We start from the raw sequence: 21,940 nt of genomic DNA on the forward strand, positions 1-21,940 counted from the left end.
ACCCACCAAAGCAATGAGACGCTGCGCTGGGCGCCAATGCTGTCGTTTATTGCGCGGAATGGGGTTGTGGGTTAATGGGGCGTGGGGGCCACTGCTGCCTCGGCTCGTCAGTACATTCATGGCGACGGCGGGGACCCAGCCTCACCCCCACGCCGGCTTGGCCGTGAAGCCCGCCCCTTGGTGCCCGAGGGAGGTCACCACAGACGCGTGGGCGGGGCGGGCTGGTTATTGCATGAGCTTGCCAGGGGCAGCGGGAAGCCGGCGGCCGAGTATTGCACTTGATCCATATTCTCCCTCGGAGGCCACCGCACACGCGGGGCACAGCCAGGTCCTTGGCCAGGGCCGCCCCGTCCCCATCCCAGGTTGGGGCTGAGGCACCGAGGTGATCGCACCCCTCCCTCTCCCGTGCGGCCGCCGCTGGGGCAGGGGCGATGGGGGTGGGCGCAGGGCGATGGGGGGACAGCCGGGCGCAGGGCCGCCCGCCTCCTAAGCTACCTACGTCCCTCTATGGCTTCTGCACGGGCACGGGCGGGCGGCGCGAGGCATGGCTTTGGTGTGGATGACGGCCCCGCCCGGCCCGCGGGGCGGCGCGCAAGGGTCACAAGTTGGAAGAGAGGCGCGAGCGCGCAGAGTCCAGTGGGTCGAGGCAACTGGCAGCGCCCGGCGAGGCTGAGTCCCTGCGGTCCGGACTGGGCGCGGCGGTCCGGGCGGTGGGTGCGGGTCCCAGGCGCGGCGTGGAGCTGCTGGCCGGGCGCGCCGAGGCCGCGGGGCTGGGCGCGGGCGCGCCGTGGGGCAGCGAGGGCTGCGAGGCGGACAGTGGGCGTGAGGCGCGGCTCAGGCGGCGTGCGGGCAATGCGGGCCCCACACGTGTCGCTGTCGCTGGAGAGCCAGGCACACCGTAGGGTGAGGTCCGCGGTGCCCGAGGGCTCGAGGGTGCAGCCGGAGGGCTCGCTGCGGGTGGCCCTGGCGAGGCTGCAGGAGGCAGAGGCCCTGGGGGCGTGCGGCGCACGAGGCGTGGGGAGCCCAGTGCCAGGGGCCCCACAAGCGGGCGGGCCACCTGCGGGCAGAAGCTCATGGCCACAGCCTGCTGCAGTGTGGCGATGGCCGACGTGACCTGCGGTGGTGGCGGTGGTGGGAAGAGCCCCACACGCTGGCCCAGCTCTGCCTGCTGCACCATCTCACGGTCATATTTGACAATCTCCTGGATGATGGCGTTCTCCTGGTTGTTGAACACACCGGAGCTGAGATCATGCTGAACCTTGTGCAGCAAGATGGAGTTCTTCTTGCCTGTGGGTAGGGGGTTAGGGAGACTGTCAGCGAGGGCTAGCCTGAGCACCTGCCTACCTAGTGAGTGGGAATGCAGCAGCATCTACTGTGTGCAGCCAGCTCCCACTGCATGCAGCAGGCATGTTCTCAGCACCTGATGTGTGCAGTTGTGTGGGACCTGTAAATTCCAAGTACTGAGGGCTTGTCCTGTGGCAAGTGCATCGTAAATGCCTGCTGTATACAGCGGGTTCAGATAAATACCCACCATCCAGCATATTCTGTAGAGTGCCTGTCATGTGTATGCCCTCTGACCCATCCTGCTCCAGTGGATTTGAGCCACTGTCTTGATCGCTATGTCCTGTCATTAGCAAGGTGCCACCTCTCCCTGCCACACATGTCTCACATAGGCCTCCAGTCTCCTTCAGATGTTCCTCCACAAACAATGTTCCACACCCCTGATGCGCCTGGCTTATTGAGCCTGAGCTGTTCCCATCAGGCCCTGTGATTCTGGCCCTTCTTGCCTCTGTCCTCCCGACCTTCCTTTTCACCCCAGGCTTTGTCTCCAGGAAGACACCTTCCCCCAAGTCATCTGGACAGTTGTAAGCACATTGCGCCATGCCTCTACTTCCCTGTTCCTCTTAGCCTGGCAGCAGCTCACCTATGCGGTCCAGGCGGTCGATGGCCACAGTCTCAAAGGCACGCCGCATCATGGGGTACTCCTCCAGCACCTCGTTGAAATTGTCCACACTCAGTGAGTAGAGGCGACAGTAGGTGTCAGCCCGCACACTGGCCGTGCGCCGGCCCCTCGTGAGCAGACAGATCTCTGCGAAAACGGGTGATGCCTCAGCCGGCAAACTACACGGCTGCCTGCCCAGCACACTCACCCGCTGCTGGGGCAAACCCTCCCGGGACCTCCCCGGGTCTGAGCTGTGCACGGTCCCATGCGGACCTCAGCCTTGCCACAGGGTGCTCACCCCCAAAGTAAGAGCCGTCTGCCAGTTTCATCTCCTTGCTGCCCTTGGTGAGCACGCTCAGCACCCCGTGCTGGATGAAGTACATCTTCTTCCCGATGGTCCCCTCTCGGATAATGTAGTCTCCAGGCTGGAAGACCTCAAATTTAAGTTTTGTCAGCATGGCTGTGACAAAGTTGGGGTCTGCGTTGGCAAACAGCGGCATGGAGGCCACCAGCTTCCGGCAGTTGAAGTTCACAATCTCCTGTGGGTGGAAGGGACGGTGGCTCAGCGACTGGCTCCGTGACTCAGACCTCACTTTCCTCTGGGTTACTTAGTGGCCCCTCGGCCCCTATCCAACTTCCCAGGCAGATGCTGGGGGCAGGGCTAGGAGATTAAGGCATACAGGAAAGTCCCTCTACCACCATAGGATGAGTGACACTGGACTGGAAAAAGCCATTCTAGCTAAAGAGAAAGTGAGAGGACCACAAATAATACCCAAAGGCTTAAAGGAGGGGCCAGAGCTCACTGGGTAGAGCTCTTCTGACACACCCTGAGTTCCATCCCCAGCATGGCATAAACCAGGTCACGCAAACCTGTCATCACAGCCTGGAGGTGGAGGCAGAAGGATCAGGAGTTCAAGGCCACCCTCACCACCTATGCAGTAACATTCTCGGACATCCTGAGCAACACGAGCTCATAGCAAAACACTTCTAAAGAGAAAGATGGCCACTCCACATGCTTCCTCAGTCCCTTGGTCAGGGTAGCCTTTCTCTCTGCCACATTTACCCGGTTCCCAGCCAGGACCCATCATGCTTGTGGTTTTAAACAGCTGGATCTAGTCAAGGTCACTGCCAAGAATATAGGCAAAACCCAACAAGAAACCCGTGGAGAATGAGACCAGCCTCCCTGACTCATGACAGGGCTGTGAGCACAGGCCCTGTCAAGGAGGAGCAAGTCAGAGGGACACACCAAAAAGTGACCATCCAAGCTAGACCAGGTGGGTCGGGAAGCTGAGGCAGGAGAGTTGCCATGAATTTGAGGTCACCCTGTGCTATAGAGTGAAACTTGTCTCAAAAATAGATCTAGTTTCAATTCCTAGCAACCACATGGTTGATCACAACTGGAGTCTGGTAACTCCAATCCCAGGGATTACGATGCCCTCTTCTGGCTGCTGCTGGCACTGCATGCACGTGGGTACAGTATTTTAAAAAGAAATGTTTCCTTTGGGCTGGTGATAAAGTTACAGACTTAGAGATGGATGTATTCTCCTACAAACCTGTGTACCTCATGCATCTAAGGCCTGTGAGCTACGTTCTCTACAAACGGACAAGTGAAATTAACAGTTAAATTCCTCCAAGGCCATTAACCAAAGATTGCCAACTGGGATGTCCCCAAACAGCCCTAGGCCCCCCAAGGCTCTGTCCAGGTGCCTGGTCTCCCGGCCCTGGCAGCCTCCTCCTGTAGCTCCATCCTGGGGGTCTCTACCCTGGCCCTGCCCTCAACTTGGGACTTAGACATCATGCCCTTGCTTCAGCCGCCTGCCCCACACTCAGCCCTGAGCACTAAGCTGCTGTCCCCCAATCACCGGCCACACCTCCCTGGCAAGACTGGGCCAAAGTCCTGAGCTCCAGAACCTATGCATGGGGCTGTATTTGGAAATGAAGAGTTACAGATGCAGTCAGGCTTTAGGGGCACTTAGTGAGCCATGCAAGCATCCTCGAGACATGTTAAAAAATCAGACGGTGCCAGTGTATGCTTGGCATCCCAGGTCTTGGAAGGCAGAGACAGGATCCCTGGGGTATGTCGACTTAGCCTGCCTAGCTGAATGGTTGAGCTCCAGGCCAGTGAGAGGCCCTGTCTTAAAGAAGGTAGACAGTGCTCTCAAGGGCAGAAGATTGTCTTCTGGCTCCATGTGCATGTGCACCTGGACACATGCATGTGTGCATCTAAAGTCAGGGCTGGATTGACTGCTTAGTGGTTAACAGTGTTTGCTGTTCAATCACGAGGACCAGGGTTTGGATCCCAGCAGCCATATCTGGTGGCTCACAGTGTATCTAACTGCAGCTCTGATGAATCAGAAACACACAGACATCACACCACACACACACACAGACACCACACCACACACACACACACCCCAAATAAAATCTTAAGAGGTGGGGGATGTTCAGTAGAGTTTTGGCTGTTCTTTCCAGAGGATCTAGGTTCGATTCTCAGCACCCACATGGGGGTCCACAACTGTCAGTAACTGCAGCTTCAGGGATCCAATATTGTCTTCTGGCCTGTATAGGTACCATGTTCATACATGGTGTACAGACAGACACACATGTAAGCAAAACACATGGAATAAGTAAGGGCCCTGGATAACAGGAGAGGCAGGAAGGACCCCATATTTCATGACCTATACATGGGAGACTGTAGCTTTGTGTTTGAAGCTGGCAAGGAAGCAGGTGATGGCCAGGGACATCCAGGGAGACACGCCCAGGAGCACCTACAGCTGGATTTAAACCAGCTGGCCAGACCTGATCCCATGGGTCCCACATGTGCCCCATCAGTTTGTCCATGGACCCTGGGCACAGTTTCATGTGTGACTGAGACTCCCCGGGTCCTGTGGCTGTCCATGGGCACCTCACCTCACGCAGTGGCCCATTGAGTTCTCCAAGGATGCTGTCCTCGTCAAACATCTTCCCCTGGTACCGGTGTTCATAGTAATCATGGATCTTCTGGCGGAAGTCAGCAGGCAGTTTGTGGAAGGACATATACTGCTCTACTTGCTTGTACTGAAGGGAGAAGAGGTGGATCAGTGTCCAGCCCAATGCCACCCAGCCCAGGGACACGATACTTTATGCATCCTGGCCCAAGGAAATGCCAAGCCCTGCAACACCAAAGACAAATGACACGCTTTGTTTTGAGACAGGGTTTCATGAAGCCCAGGCTGGCTTCAAACTAGCCAAGGATAACTTTACACTTCTGATCTTGCCTCTACCTCTCAAGTGCTGGGATAACAGACTTGTGCCACCACAAAAGGTTTATGATGCTGCAGTGGAAACCAGGACTTCATGGATGCTAGGTCAGCACTGCAGCACTCAGTCCCTAACACCACAGTCACTCAGTCCCTTCCCCAGGCCCTCGTGTTCTGTTTCATTGTCTGCGGTAGGGTGTCACTCTGTAGCACAGGCTGGCCTGGAATTTGAACTCAGCTTTCCAAGTGCTGGGATGACAGTCTGACACACCATGTCCAGCTAACAGATATATTTATGTTTAAACCTGAGTCTAGGTTGGATATAGTGGTGCACCCCCCCCCCCACATCACAAGGGTCAGAAGTTCAAGGTCACCCTCTGTTGTATAATGAGTTGGAGGCCATTCTAGGCTACGTGATACCATGTCTATCAAAGTGTATGAGTCAGATGGTGGTGGCTCAGGCCTTTCATCTCCAGCACTCAGGAGGTAGAGACAGGTGGATCTTTCTAAGTTCAAAGACAGCCTGGTTTACAGAGTGAGTTCCAGGACAGCCAGGGATACACAGAGAAACCCTGTCTTGAAAAAAAAAAAAGTGTATTCTGTGAGCACCTTAGGTGTCTGGCTCATATTTCTGGGACTTGGCTATCTATAGTGCCAACATCACTGTGCATGCTGACTTTCAGCAGCGGCCCTGGCCCTGGGACCTGGGGACCAACACAGAGCCAGCCCCTCCCTATCAGGGCTGGGGTGTGGGTGCCAGGCTGTCCCCAGCACAGTACCCCAGGGCTGCCCCAGCCACAGCTGCTCTTATCTCAGCGGACCCCGTGACGGCGGGTGGGTGACAGCACCAGCTCATGTTTGGGTGAGACGGAGGCTTCCGGACGTGGGTACCTGGCACAGAGCCCGGCTGACCCGGCTGGCACTGATGGGGGTGGGGAACTGAGACCCATTGCAGAGAGGAAGGGTGCAGGTGGCTGAAGCCAACGTTCCTGCCGTTTCGGCTGCCATGTAGCCCAAAGCAGCTGCCTCTGTCCCCAGTCCTGAGGATGTACTCCTTGTGCGGAAGACAGATGACAATGGCTGACAGCTCTACTCTCTCCAGAGGTTCACCCTGCTCTCCAACCACCCCATGACACTGAGAACACTCAGAACTGGACCCCAGAGACTGGTCTTGTTGGTTCTGAGCCCCACGGGGTCCTCCCTTTGACTCTGTCCTGAGCTCTTACAGGGGTTGCTTCCTCCCAGACTCAGGGCCACCTCCCCCCTCAGACTCAAGGTATCGCCTCTCTCCTCTGACCTTCTCCTGGTACTGGCGCCGCGACGAGTCCAGGGACTGGATGAGCGCAGTGGCGTGCCCAATGAACATGGCGTAGCAGGTGGCGCCCACTATCATGCTGAGCATGGTGAGCCAGATGTCCGTCATGCTCTCCGGCGCCTGCCGCCCGTAGCCGATGCACAGCATGTGGCTCATGGCCTTGAAGAGCGCGAATGAGTAGAGTTCGCTCCATGAGTGGTTCTGCAAAGTCAACAGAGACGGCTGGGGGGTCCCTCGAACCTACCTGCCCACCCCCTGTGAACACCTGAGGGGGTTAGCTCCCCACGGTCAGAAGTACCCAAGGCAGTCTCAGGCAAAGGATATGCCTCATGAGGCACCATCAGGGACAAGCCTGACGCCACTGCCCACTTCACTTTTGGGGAAACTAAGCCCCAAAGGGGCAGCATTTCGGCCAAAGCAGCTTTAACGTCAAGAGTGTCAGTTCCAGGGTCCTGGGACACTGGAATAATAGCCAAAGGACAGAGAGGGGCCAGGCCCATCCCTACACGTCCTCAGTTGACCCGGGGGTGGGGGGTGGGGCACTGGGCCAATGCAGGAAATGGAACCGCTTGTGCAGGCAGCGGGTAGACAATGGGCCCCTCAGCCGAGGCGGCTGTGCCAGGCTCCTGGGTAGGGCGCTTGTGGGTTCTCCCTACCCTGCTTCTGACTCCATTGATGCCTGCCTGCCTGCGTGTCCTGACTGACACACACCAAGCTTCAGTCTGCCCCTGGCCTGGGCTGCGACTGTCCCTGAAGACTGCCCCTATGCTTTCACAGTTGTGACTAGGTCTGCTAAGCAGGTGCCTGTCCCTAAGCCGTGTCTTCTACCCTTCTACCCTTACTGGGCGACTCTAGGGGCTCCACCCTGACCACGCCCCCAGTCCCTTCCTCACTGGGGACTCTAGGCAGGCTTGTATTGCTGAGCCACCCTCAGCCCTCTCTCTACTTTGCCCATGCTCTCCTTGAACTAGCTATCCCTGCATCTGAGGCTCTTAGAAGCTGGCAGAGGCTCCTCCCTGGGCGCTACAGCCTCCTTGTGATGCAGGCAACAGGAAGATCCTTGGAGTTGTTACTTTGTCAGGCTTGTGGAAACAACTTTAATATTGGAAGGTTGTTTTATCTTAAATGCATTTGCATAAAGACAAAAAGGGAAGCTGGTGTGGAGGTGCACATCCCTGTACTCTAGAGGGTGTGGAGGTGCACATTCCTGTACTCTAGAGGTGGAGGCAAGATGATCTTGAGTTCAAGGTCATTCTCAGCTACCTAGTGAATTTGAGGCCAACCTGGGCTACATGAGATGATGACTGCAACGTAAGAGAGACTAGAGAGATGGCTTAGCAGTTAGGAACACTGGCTGTCTTTTCAGAGGATCTGAGTCCGGTTCCCAGAATTCACATGGTAGTTCACAAGTACCTGTAACTCCAGCTTCAGGGGATCTGACGCCCTCTTCTGGCCTCTGAGGGCACTGTACTCATGTGCACATACCCATACACACATACATTATTTAGAAATAACAATAAATAAACCTAATATGAAATCTTTTGCCTGGCAGTGGTGGCGCATGCCTTTAATCCCAGCACTTGGGAGGCAGAGGCAGGTGGATTTCTGAGTTTGAGGCCAGCCTGGTCTACAGAGTGAGTCCAGGACAGCCAGGGCTACACAGAGAAACCCTGTCTCAGAAAAAAAAAAAAAGAAAAAAGAAAAGAAAAGAAAGAAAGAAATCTTTTAAACAAATGAGGGGGTCTGAGAGAAAGCTCAGCTGTTAAGAGTACTTGTTGCTCTTGAAGAAGACCCCAGTTCAGTTCTCAGTACACACATCCATGACCTAACTCCAGGGGACTGGACATCCTCTTCTGACCACCACAGTTACACGTACAGACAAACACATGCAAAAATGAAATAAGTTTAAAATAAAACTTCTTTCTTTCCTTCTTCTTTCTCTTCCTCTTTTTCCTCCTCCTCCTCCTTCTTTTTTTGGTTTGGTTTTTTTGAGACAGGATTTCTTTGTGTACCCCTGGCTGCCCTGAAACTAGCTCTGTAGACCATGCTGGCTTAAAGCACACAGAGATCTGCCTACCTCTGCCTCCCAAGTGCCGGGATTAAAGGCGTGCGCCACCACCGCCCGGCTAAACATTTTCTATAGTAAGAAGATTGCTGAGTAGTATATCTGTGTGACATGGAAAAATGGCTGTTGATCTGCCTCAGGAGGCCCTGGGTAGCTGGCAGGCATCAGATAGCAAGAAATGTGGGCTGAAGGATCCCAAGGGGCACTGGCATGTATTGGGCACAGGGGCAAGTGCTCAGAAGGCCTCTGGGGGTGACTAGGGGGCGCTAGTGGGTATCAGCTATCATATGTTGCCCACAGAGAACTTTAGGCAGCCACAGGGCACAGGGCAAGTGGGAGCTGCACTGTTCCTGGAGGCCGCCAGGGGGCGCTTGCGAGCGTGGGCTCTGCCAGGGCGCACTCACCACCATGTTGTTGATGGACACCCAGCAGTCGCTGGGGAAGTCTTGCAGCATGGGCACCAGGAACTGCAGGCAGCCGTCCCAGTGGCAGAGCAGGAGCATCATGCTGATCAGGTTACAGATTCGCATCACTGCGCTTGCCAGGTCGTAGGTCATGTGGAAAATCTGAGCGGGGATGTGACCGTGAGAGTCCCAGGCCCTCCCCAACGTCTATCCCAGATCCCAACCGCTGCCTGCTGAATCCCGTGCCCTTCTGTCCAAGGTTAGTGAAAGCCTCTGTACCCTCTCCCAGCTACTTCTGTTCTGAATTCCACCCAGCCTGCCTCACCCATGACCCATCCTAATGACCTTCCCATCCTGTCCAAGCCCTGTCCGCAACTGCCAGCCCGACTAAGTTTCCCAGTGGCCGCAGAAGCAGGAATGAGGCAGATTCGGGGCTGAGATCTTGAATTCGGGAGTAGGTAACTGGTGAAGTCTGAGCCTTTTCCCCCACATTTTCCAGGGCACAGAAAGGGGCATGGTAACACTTGATGAGGTTGTCTAAAGGTCTCCCCAAATTCGAGCATCCTGGAGGCTTAGCTCTATGACTCCATAGGGTAGGTGGGTTCCATAGGGGCCCCCAAGACTACCTGTCCTCCAGCCTTGCTTCTGAGCCTACACTAACATGCCAGATGCCCCCCACCCTGTCCCTCCTCCTCCGTCTAATAACGAGCATTCCCCATGTACGCCCAGCCCCCGTTACAGACTGCACATTTCCCTGTGATCCCACCCTGGGCTTCTATCCCAGGCATACCTGCACGACCCCTCTCCCACTTCCCTCAAGGCTCTAATAGTAAGAGTCCTGCCCAGTGCCCTTGCCGGCTCCTCCTTAAAGCTTTGCTCCCCCACGAGTGGCACTCAAGGCCCCACCCTACAGCTTCGACTCTACCCTAAGAAGCCCACCTCGGTTCCTGATAGAGGCCTCAGCCCCGCTTCTTCTCATGGTCCTCAGACTTGGCCACACCCACAACCCAAAGCCCCGCCTTGACAGGATTGGCATCCACGTGGGCCCCATACCACAGCTCTGGCCCTGCCCAAGCGTGAGGCTCTCTCCCCGTAGTTTTGACCCAACGACACTCCAAAGACCTAGTCCTACAGCTCCGGTCTGTTTCTTGTGACAAGGCCCCACACCCACAGTACTGGTGTACACGTCTCTCATCCGCATTCCAAATCAAAGCTCTGGTCCTACAGCCATGGCCACACCCACACCAAGGTTCCACCCTCAGGTCATTGGCTCCTCCCACAGAATTTCTTTGGTCCCACCCAAGCGAAAGGTTTTGCTCCCACACCCAAAGCCCCACACTTAAGGCCTCATCTCCAACCCCTAGACGTTGTCTCCAACATCGCTTGACTCCTGTGCCCTGTCCACAGTCAAGGCCCCGCCAACACTCCAAGCCCAGCGTCCGTGGACTCCACATCTCTGGTGGCCCTGGCATCAATTATAGCCCTGATCCTGCCCAGATGAAAGGGACCCAAGCCCACACTTCTGGGGTTCCGCCCACGCTTGGTCCTCTCCCTGCCCCTCACCTCCTCCCACTGGTGGATATATCGGATGAGCCGTGATAGCCGCAGCAGCCGCAGCAGACTGAGGATCTTGGTGAAACGCACAATGCGCAGTGCGCGGGCCGTCTTGTAGACCTCAGAGTCAATCCCCTTCTCCACGATGAGGAAGATGTAGTCCACCGGGATGGATGACACGAAGTCTACCACGAACCACGTACGCAGGTACTTTTTCTTTATCTTCTCCGGGTCCAGGATGATCTCCGTGTTGTCCTCAATCACAATGCCGGTGCGGAAGTTCAGCACCAAGTCCATGAGGAAGAAAGTGTCCGAGACCACGTTGAAGACGATCCAGGGCGCGGTGGTCTCGTCTTTGAAGAAAGTGATGCCCACGGGGATGATGATGAGATTTCCCACCATGAACAACAGCATGGTGAAGTCCCAGTAGAACCTGAGGAGAGGCAGGATGCTCACAGCTCTCGGCCTTGGCGTCAGCAGGGCTCTCTTTCCCACCCCAGGGTGATCTCTTTCTGGGACCCCGACCCCAAGGTGATCCCCCTCTGGAACTCCAACCTAAGGTGATTTCTTTCTGGGGCCCTAACCCAAAGGTGGATCTCCAGAACCTCGGCCCTAAGATGGCTCTCCAGGACCCCAATGCAAGGTGGTCTCTCTCCAGGACCCTTGCCCTAAGGGGGTCTCTCTGGGGCACCAACCCTAAGATCTGAGATCCCAGATCTTACTGCATGACAAGGATGGGACTTCCTCAAAGAAGCCTCCTGACCCCAGGCAGCCAGGGTCGCTGTCTCTGACCCACTCTGACCTTGCCTTGAAGTTACCTCCAGACCGCAGAGAAGGCTCAAAATAGACCAACTACTTCACATGACCAAAGAGGGACAATGTGCCTGACACAAGTCTGCCTTTCAGAAAGGATGGAAGTGCCTAGGAGCCAGTAGGTGGCACACTGCTGGGAATGGGTGGGGGGCTGAGGCCAGGTGTGGTACAGGGCCAGGGCCTCCCCCAGTAGGTGGCACACTGCTGGGAATGGGTGGGGGGCTGAGAGCCAGGTGCGGTACAGGGCCAGGGCCTCCCCCGGCCACAGTCTTTTCTGCCAAGAGCTACAGGGCTCACACCATGGTGAGGCCACAGCTCTTATGGGGCACAGCTGGTCACCTCAAGAAACACTTTGGAGAACTGGGCACGGTGAAAACAGATGTCATCCCGGCACTTGAGAGGAGGAGGCAGGTGGTTCTCTGTGAGTTTAAGGTCAACATGGTCTACAGAGCGAGTTCCAGGACAGCCAGGGCTACACAGTGAGAACCCATCTCAAACCAAACAAACAAAAATGGAAAGGCGTCTCTGCATACCTAGACACTATCAGCCCCCTCATATCCTTTGGGGTCTGTCACCCCCCTGGGATTTGGGGCTTCCCATAGGCACAGAGTCCACTGTTTCTAGAACACGAAACCTGGGGCACTGGCCGGAATCAGCTCAAAGGAGTGACGTGTGTCAGGGGTGCAGTGTCTGGAGCCGATGTCTCAGCACTGGCCTGTGAGCTGGCTCCTTCTGCTGGCCTGCACTTCACGGGCACAGTTATAAACACCATGCCCAGCAGGCGACCAGTACTTCAGAGAACTGAGCTCAAGGAAACAGTCCAAAAAAGAGAGAAAAAAAAAATTAAAAAGTGATTTGTACTGGGGCAGTCACAGCGGCTCAGCTCGAGCCAACAGCTGACGACAAGCAGTCTCAGCACAGCTTTGTGCTGGCCCCTGCCACGCACGAGTGACCTTGGACAAGCTCTTGTCTTCAGCCCATGTAGGGTGAAGCCCTTGAGGGAGGATTTGGGGATTCTATCAATGTGTCACGCCCCTCACAACTACTTGGTGGGAATAAGACTTCCAGAGCTCGGGATAACACCCACTGGTACTGGAGAGGCGTTCATCAAACCTCGGGAACAAAATCAAAGAACAGATTTAAATATTTTTTTCTTTTTAAACTATGTGTGTTTGTTATGTCTGAGAGGTCCTGTGCGTGTGCAAGGAGCCAGAGAGGGCGTTTGATTCCCCAGGAACCAGAGTGACAGGAGGCTATGAGCAGCCCACTGAGGAGGACGCCAACCCCACTTCTCTTCAAGAGCACCACAGGGCGTCTCTCAGCCAGAAATAACCACTTTCAATCTGGGCACGGATCTAGACAGCATCGTGGCTCAGATCGCGAGGAGAGATCCTGTTCGTCAACAGGCACTCTGAACTGCTGTCCCCAGAATACGCATGTAGTCTGGGCTAACCTCTTTCTCTCTGGACTGAGGATGCCTTCTCTTTGGAGAAAGAACAACTAAAGATCAAGAGACTAGAAACCACCAAGGGGACCTAGAAACCACCGGAGTGGGGGCTTTCAATCATGATGGGAAGGAGGCTTAAAAACGATTAGAGATGGGCTGGAGAGATGGCTGACTGCTCTTCCAGAGGTCCTGAGTTCAATTCCCAGCAACCACCTGGTGGCTCACAAATGGGATGCGATGCCCTCTTCTGGTGTGTCTGAAGACAGTACAGAGTACTCATATAGATAAATAAATCTTTAAAGAAAAAAAAAAAAAGAAATGATCAGAGAAACCTAGAATCAACTGACCTAGGCTGCAGTTGACCCAAAGCTTCTCTTCCCTTCCTGGGGTAGTCAGGGCCAGGCAGACTTCCCACTGAAGTCCAGGGCTTCTCCAGACAGGGTCTCAGAAAGTGGGGTCCAGGACTCAGACTGGCCTGTTCTCTACCTGCAGCCACCCTGTCCAGGAACCTTCCTCAGCAACTGTATTTCCAGGTCACATGGTATGGCCTGCTTTCCCCCAAGGGCCTGAGGAGAGGGAACAGGTGGTTGCTGTCCTGGTGGCCCTGGCAGGGATGCTATAACACAAGTATTTCTGGCCTTCATCCTCCCCAGTCAACCTGGTCCTCACAGATAAGAGTCAGGAGTAGAAAGGGAGGGGTCAGAAGTCCCACACCAAGGGAAAACAAGCCAGGCACATCTGGATCCCTAGGGCTCTGCAGGGGTCCCCTCCCGCACCCCCACCTCACCAGCCCCAAGCCCAGAGACAGGCATCAAGCTTGAGGAGACAGGACCTGGGATGGTGGCTGGACCAGACCAGACACAGCTCTGATTTCTCGCTCAGGCTGTGCATCCTTGTGTAGTGTCCCACCTTCTCTGAAGCTCCAGGCCTTATCTGCCCTGCCACAAGCAGGAACCTCAGGGACCTCAGGCCAGTCCTTTGAAAGGCCTGTCATTCTAGCCCCTGGAAGCTGAGGCAAGAGAATCAAGGGTTCAAAGACATCCTTAGTTACATAGTGGGTTAAAGCCCAGCACAGGCTACGTGAGACTCTGTCTCAAACAAAACAAATAAATTCCCCAATAAACAACGAGTCCTAATGACTGCCTTATTCTCTGAGGATTCTCAGTACCAGGCTGTGGACCCAGCTCAGGGGTCAGAGGGCAGATTCATGGGAGACAAGAGAAGTCTCCCTCACTGACTCTCAGCCTCAGTCCTCTCACCCAGAGGTGAGTTCTGGCTATTTCCCACCAAATACACCTTGTTCACCCCCAGCTCTGCAGCCGTTCTCAGCTCTGAGGCCCATGGATAACACAGAAAAGACCCTGCCATTCTTAGCTGGACTCTTCTGGGATGGGTCACGGCCCCCACTTGGATCCTAGGAGCCTAGTTGAGCCCTCAAAGCCATGGTCAGTCCTTGATAGACCAACAATGCCAGCCACATCTCTCCCGGCAGATCTGAGATGTGGCCAAAAGCCCTCTGGGATCACAGATCCAAGCAAAGCTGGATGGATTAGAGACCGGAGGTCAGGGATTACAGGCCAGGCTCGGACAGAGGATCAGGGCCTGAGCTCACTGAGTCCTTAGAGCAGGTGTCAGGGTTCCCGGTCTTCCCTGTGCAGATGTGTGTAAAGGTTAGTTGTACAGCAAGCACCAGGAACATGAAGCGACCAGGAAGTGTAGGTGGCCACACACATACTGCTGCCCAACACCTGGCTCCTATGGAATTGCTTGAGGAGAAAATATCCATCAAGTGGGATTTGTGCTGGATGCCAGGGTGTGGGAGATGGGCCTGGGTACAATGCTTGGAAGTCAGAACAGCAGGTACAAAGGCCCTGAGGCCACTCACTATGGGTGGGCCTTCCCAGGTAGAGGTAGAGGGATGGGAGATACCAGGCTGAGCAAGTAGAATACAATCTGTGACATGACATCAGGGTGACAAAGGGGGATGGGGGCATGTGATACTGTACGTTGGAGGCAGACAAGGCCAGGGCAAGGAAAGGGGTCCCACTGGAAACACTGAAGTGATGGCCTTGGAGTGCAGGTCCTAGGAAGAGGGGGCCTTGCCCATTCTGATCTCATACCCTCCCCCGGACACTTCTCTCACAGCATTGAGAGCTCCAGGTCCCAACACTCCCATGTGGGGATAAGGCGGATACATGCCTAAACCCCACATCCTCCCTGATAATGCGATTTATTCTAGGGCCTTGATATAGGGCACATTTCCAGGGATTTACATGCAGGACCCAATATCCTGACCTCACACTGACCCCTGGCCATCCAGTGGGGAACAGGGAGGATGTGGCAGGCTCAGAACCATCGTCCACAGGTCTGGGCTGGGTTTATAGGCTTCTGAGGCTGTCTGGCTCTTTCCTCTTTCTTCCCCAGGCATCACCACCGCTCTGATTCCCAGCCTGAGCATAGACATTTGGGCCTGGAGCACTTCCCCCCAAGAACCCTCAAACTTGCTTCTCCATGAAAGCTTCTAGAACCTTCTCAGGGCCAAGGCTGATGTTCAGAAGAAGCAGGTAAAATTGGGTGAGGGGGTGACTGTCTGTGATCTTTGGAGGATAAACAGGAGGATTGCCGTAAGTAGGAGGTCAGCCTGGGCTACAGAATGAGATCTCAAATTGGGGCATCAGTGGGTAGCACCGTCTCCTAACATGTGCAAACCTGAGTCACAATCCCAGCAACACAGAAACTGAGCTTGGTAGACCATTCCTGAGGTCCTAGTAATCAGGAGGATCAGGAATTCAAGGCCATCCTCCATTATAGTGATTTTAAGCCAAGCCTGAGCTTCAGGAGACCCTGTCCCAGCACCACCCCCATTTTCTTAAGAAAAAAAAACAAAACAAAACAGCTGGGAGCAGTGAGATAGCTCACTGAATAAAATGTCTGCCAACTGGGAGCAGTGAGATAGCTCACTGAATTAAATGTCTGCCGCCACATCTGACAAGCTGATCGAATCCTAGGACCCACGAGGTAGGAGAGAGCTGACTCTGCATCCTGCTCTCTGACTAACACATAGGCACCGTGGTCCCCCCGACACGATGCGTAAACGGAACAAAGATGGAAATACCATTCATTTTTAGCTGTCTAAGCACAGCTAGAGCAGAGTCCTATCAATAGGTAAAAGGATAGAAGATCCTTCCAGATACATCAGACACCCATCCCCTTCCCCCACACCACAACCTCCTCGAATCCTGAGAAGTTGAGGCAGAGAGGCCTAAAGTGATCCCCAGGCACCCTGAGTCCTAGGGGACTCTAGGATGGAATTCTGCTAAGAACCTGGCTCCTCTAGGTCCCTGTGGACTGCATGCTGCAGGCAACCAATACCCAAGGGCCCTGACATCCCACAGCCCTGCTTCCCTTGGTGCCTTCAGTGACTCCTCCTCCCCCTCTTGCCTAGGCAGGGAGGGCCAGTACCTAGTCACCAACCAGCAAAGTCCCATCCGGATGTCAGGCAAGTCATAGGACTAGGCCACTGGGGACCAGTCAGAGCCAAAGAGGGAACTGCTCAGCCCCTGGACAGGGGTGGGAGGTCCCTGCCCACTGCTCTGCATAAAGAATTTAAAGATATACATATTATTTATGTATATATTACCCACCCAAGGCATAATAATGTCTGAATGGCTTTTCCTATCTCCAGGGTAGGATCTTCTTCTTCTTCTTTTTTTTTTTTTTTTATGTTCAATAAATACTGTTGGGCTTAGTGGTACACACCTGTTATCCCAGCTGCTCAGGAAACTGAGACAGGAGGATGCTCAGTTGAAGACCACTGAGCAACCTAGTGAAATCCTGTCTCAGAACAAAAAGGAGAAAGTGAGCAGAATGTGTGTGGGGTTCATCAGTAGAGAGCTAGCCTGAGCTTCATCCCAGGATAGCCCAAACCAATCAATTAACACTTAACACACTTGGTGTTTCCAACAGCTCTAGAGGCTCTGGAGACCATCAACATTGAACCAGAAAGTTCTGGAAGGGGCACAAGTCTCCAGATGTGAAAGGTGTGTGGCCCCATGCACCATCTTTGCAATTTGATGGCCACACTGAGTCCTCTGACCCCAACTATACCCTCACTCCCATTCTGTTAGCTCTGCTTTTCCAGGCAAGACCCTTCGCCTGTGAACCTCTCCATAGTCCAGGGCTTATGGCAGCCCCAGCATGCACAGGGTCTCCCAGGCATCAGCACCCACAAGGCCCCAAGGCAGGGGCTCAATTTCTTCCCAAAGCCTCCCATTCCCACGAACCTGCCAACCAGCCTCACATCACCACTGCAGGTAAGAACCCAAGCCTAAGTATGGCCTTATGCCCACCCCTGTAACCTGGGCATAAGGGTGATGCTGGAGTAGGGGGGAGTGAGGAGCCCCCACGGCCTGCCCCCACCCTCGATGCCTTTCTCTGGCTGGCTGGCACCTGACTCTATTCACACTGGTCAGCTAGGAAGTCTTGGCAAGCCCACTTCCCGTCTTGTGTCATTTCACAGGTGAGAACTGAGCAAACGCCTGTAGGGCACTCAGGCTAGGGTATACAAGAACAACTCCTGTTGGCCCTAACCCCTGGGCATCTTCCTCACACCTAGGTTCCTGGCAAAGGTGGCATTCTGGTCTCAGGGAAGTTGTTCATGGAAGAGATTTGCTCAATTATCAAGCACTGGAAAATGGAAAAGGGATGAGCAGGAGCCGCCCCAGGTCCTGGAGCTGTCCGTGGTACTGAAACTTCAAACTACAGTTGTCCGGGATAGGGAAGTCTTCAAATCTGCACCCTAACTGTCACTGCAGATGGGGTCAGTAGCCTGCATCCCCTGCACGCAGCTCTCCCCACGGCCCGCGGGTGTTCACCCACTCGGGACACACGCGCGCGTACACCCACTCGGGACACACGCGCGCTCGCACAGCCAGCATCCCAACAGGTACTTCTAGAGACCCACCAGCCACACCCCTAGGGACACGCCTCCCCTTGATCCGCAGACATACGCCCCCATAGGACCCTCTCCAGCATCATATCTCAAGCTCGCCTGGAAAGGAGAGGCAGATGCAAACAGTCGGGTCATGGCCCTACGCCAGCGCCTATCGCTGCACGCAGCAGCCAACTCAGGCCACGTCCGTAGCCACACACCCGGGATGTGTGGGTACTCGGGACGCACCCGCCCCGGGAGCAAGCGGAGACCGTGGGAACGAGCGGCGCCCGCTTAATAACCCCCTCCCCGAGGCCTCCGGAGTGCGTCCTTTCCCATGCGCCCTTCCTTCTTCCTTCCCTTCTTTTCCTTCCTCTTCTTTTTTCTTCCTTTCTCCTTTCTATCCATCCTTCCACCCTCATTTCTGCTCCGCGGCCTACGGGCGCCCACGTTCCCCTCTATTCGTCCTCTCCACCCCTATGCGCTCAGACCCTGGCCCTGAGGCCGTGGCTCTCGCCCACTGCAACCGGGGCGCGCGGGAGGGGGAGCGCCAGGGATCCCCTCACTTCAAGCCTCCAAAAGGGCGGAGCCTCTGCACACCAGGGCCCCTCGGGGGCGGGTCCAGGTCGCGCCCGAGGTCACCGCGAGGAGACTACCCCCCATCCTCCGCCCGGTGCCTCGAACTGCCACCACCCCGAGGTCACCATCCGGGACGTGGCGCCCCGCCCTCTCCCGGGCGCGCCAAGGACGGGCCCCTCCCGAAGGCGGCACCTGAAGTCGCTGTAGGGGTGGATGATCCAGGCCCCCGCCGACTTCACGCGTTCCTGCTCCCGCTCTACGGCCTTCTGGCTGCCGAACATCCGCAGGGAGAACTTGTTGACGCCGGGCTGCAGGAGCGCCCCGAATTGGCGCTGCAGGAAGCTGGCCTGACTGCCGCGCGGCTCACCCGCCGGGCCCGCCTCCTCGCTGCCCGCCTCCTCGGCCGCCGCGGGCCCCGAGGCGGCCCCGCGGCATGAGAACGAAACCTTGGGGCCGCGCGCGGGGCCCTCGGGGCTGCACTGCGGCTCCCCGCGCCCGCACTCGCCATTCGCGCCGCCCTTGGCCGCGCCAGGGGTGCAGGAGCTGTCGCGGCTGCAGAGCCGAGAGCGCGGGCCGGGCTCGTCCGCCGACTCCGGGTGCGAGGGGGTCGTGGGGTTCGGGGGTGGCGCGGGTGGTGGCTGAGGCTGAGGGGGCGCGGGCGGCGGCGGCGGTGGCGGCGGCCCCGGCGCAGGGGTCGCGCCCGGACTATCGCCGGGCCGCCCGCCGCCCCCGCGCGCATCCATGGCGAGGCGGCGCCGGGCAGTGCGGAGCGGAGCGGCCGCCGCCGCCGCCGGCCGAGCCCGAGGGAGGGCGGAGCCGGGGGTGGAGCCTCTGCTCGCGGGGGAGGGGCGGGGGCGGGAGCCCCGCCTCCACCTGAGCCACCCCCACCCCACAGTGGAATGGATCGGGGAAACTGAGGCTCGGGCCAGCAGGCAGGCTCAAGGTCAGTCAGCCCCTTGAGACCTTGGAGATGCGCTCAGGCTTGGTTCCCCAGGGGAAACTGAGGCCAAGGACGAACCCAAGGTCACAGAGCCCAGCCGGCGGGCCCCTGCCTTGGCGCACGATGCAGACCAGGCCCTGGTAGGCTTTGGGGTTCCTTCTCGATCTCGAGAACACCGCGGGAGGGGCAACCGCTGGCGCTTCCCCCGCCGGTGCTAACCCCTTTCTCCGGTCAGGGTGGCAGATTCCGTAATAAAAGTGTGTTCCGGAGGCCACCAGAGCCCTAGCTCTGCTGCTTCACTGCCTTCAAGCCAGAAACCTACGGATATTTGTGGGAAGGGCTGAGATCATTCTGGGTTCTAAGCTCAGCCCATCTCCAAGCCCCACTTGTGGGGAAACTGAGGCACAGTCAGGCAACAAAAACAGTAGATAGAGCCTCCTGTGACATCTGGCGACTTCACCCCCAAAAGGTGCCCTTCAGCATAGTGGAGATCCCAGGTTTGGTAGTCCTTAGAGGTCTCCAGGGCACCCTGGCTCAACATCTGCCTCTGGACACATACCTGCCCCCTTGACTCAGCCCCAGCTACATCCCTCACTTCAACCCAGCTCCTGGAAGACATTGGCTCCCGGGAGTCCTAAGGCTGTGGCCTGAGGTTATGTGGTGAGGCTGGAGCCAGGTGACACTAGGTCTAACTCCAGTTCCCACCCTTCTTCACCAAAGAGTGGAGAGGATTTTATGACACATGCAGGGGACTCTTGGGACCTTCTTATGTCCCCTCTGGGCATCCTTAGGTTTTCCTGACACCCCCCCCCCCATTTCCCTGGACCAACCTAAGTTCACCCTTAAATCCTTCTGACCTCCTGGATGCTTCTGGATCCCCTCTAGATCTTCCTGGTCCCTCTTAGCTTCTTTTGGACCCTTCTAACCCTCAATGGTCGGCAAGGTCCCTATAGGCTTCACTTCACTGTTTCTGTCCTGACCTTATGCTGAATTAGCTATACCAAATGGGTTGAATGTCCCAAGAATGGGGCTATGACTTCTGCCTGCTCACAGTAGGTGTTCCATGGTGTCGGATGTGCCATGCCAGCTGCATGTCCTCATCTGACACACATGGGCTGCCCCGGCCCCGGGGACTCTGGAGCTGCCCCTAGCACCCCTCTGGCTTCCACTTTTGAACATCACAGTTGACAGTGCCAGACTGCGCTCCGCCCCAGGACACATGCCTGTTCCAGATGAAGGGGGATCTTTTATGTTCACCCTGGGAAGATGTCATCCCGGCAGGTTGCCAGAGCCCCAGGACTATGGTTGAGGGAAGAGGCAGCATGGCTACTGGCTGTCAGAGGATCTTCCATGCCAGGAGACCGCTCTGCCAGCCCAGGGGTCACAAAGGATGCTAGGACTTAGAGATCTTGGCCTGTGTCTGCACTTGGGGATCTTGTTGATTTGCTACTGTGAGCCAGATATTTTCAATGCGTGGGAACTGGCCGTGGCCACCTGGTTTCCCCATACCCATGCTGACATCTGCCCCAGAGGGTTTTTGACACTCAATGAATAACTGGCTCAGGGCTGCTGTCTTGGGTGTGTGTGTGTGCATCTGCAGAAGCCAGAGGTCAATCTTGGGTGTCATTCCTCAGGAACTGTCCTTTTTTTTTTTTTTTTTTTTTTGGTTTTTCGAGACAGGGTTTCTCTGTGTAGCCCTGGCTGACCTGAAACTCACTCTGTAGACCAGGCTGGCCTCGAACTCAGAAATCCGCCTGCCTCTGCCTCCCAAGTGCTGGGATTAAAGGCGTGCGCCACCACTGCCCGGCCCTATTTAGCTTCCTTTTGGTCTTTTAGATGTATTTCATTTTTTTTTGTATGTATGTATATACACCAGATACAAGAATGACCCTTAACGAAGCCAGAATAGGGTGTTGGATTCTCCTGGAGCTGGAGTTATTTGGAACTATGGATGGTTGTTTGCCACCATGTGGATTTTGGGAACCAAACCCAGGTCTCCTGCAAGAACCATAAATGCTCTTAAACCGCTAAGCCCTCTCCATTTTCTATCTAGTTTCAATCCCAGCCTTTGGGAGTCAGAGACAGGTAGATCTCTAAGTTTGAGACCAGCCTGGTCTTCATAGTGAATTGAAGACTAGTGCTGCTTGATGAGACCCTGCCGACCAATCAATGGCTGAGTGCAGTCATACACACCTATAATTTCAGTTCAGCACCACAGGCCACTCCACTCCCCACACACAGATACACAACCTCATCATGATCTTTGAAAAACAAGCCAATCAACCAACAACCCAATGACTCTAGGGAACAAATCATTTGCTTCAAGGGTCTCCTTTAGACTCTTCTCCCATCCCTTGCTCTCCCAACACTAACCAGTCATTTTGTATTCAAGATTCTGAGGTATTTTGAATGGAGTTAGGACCGGGCCAGGGAAAGGATAGAACAGTTGCAGAAGCTGCCCCAGTAGCATTCAGCAAGCCAAAGTTGGACTCCTTGGCTGGCAGGATCTGGGGTGTGAGTTTCATGGCTGGTAGGGAAGGGGGTTTCCTCAGGTTCTGATCTACACACATACATCCTGGGTGTCCATTGCACTTCTCCCTGGGGTCTTGATTTCTCTGGCATATGCACATCCAGGGAGGGTGGCTGCACTTTTTGTCTTTTGGAGACAATGGCTCATAGGACATAGGCTAAAGAAGTCAGTATGTGCTGAGG

The 21,940-nt window shown here is 55.7% G+C and overlaps 1 protein-coding gene across 1 annotated transcript; it reads right to left on the reverse strand.

The window, feature by feature from the left end:
• Positions 1-27: 27 nt before the first annotated feature.
• On the reverse strand, positions 28-19,031 carry Hcn2 (hyperpolarization activated cyclic nucleotide gated potassium and sodium channel 2). Its single transcript, XM_076919584.1, has 8 exons — positions 18,481-19,031; positions 10,529-10,952; positions 8,966-9,127; positions 6,479-6,697; positions 4,853-4,999; positions 2,241-2,481; positions 1,925-2,089; positions 28-1,287 (listed from the first exon to the last, which is right to left on the reverse strand). Exons 1-8 carry the CDS (start codon positions 19,029-19,031, stop codon positions 599-601), a joined length of 2,598 nt encoding a protein of 865 aa, XP_076775699.1. The 3' UTR covers positions 28-598.
• Positions 19,032-21,940: the final 2,909 nt, after the last annotated feature.

Source organism: Arvicanthis niloticus, chromosome 22, assembly GCF_011762505.2.
Source record: "Arvicanthis niloticus isolate mArvNil1 chromosome 22, mArvNil1.pat.X, whole genome shotgun sequence".
In the NCBI taxonomy this organism is placed as follows: Eukaryota; Metazoa; Chordata; class Mammalia; order Rodentia; family Muridae; genus Arvicanthis; species Arvicanthis niloticus.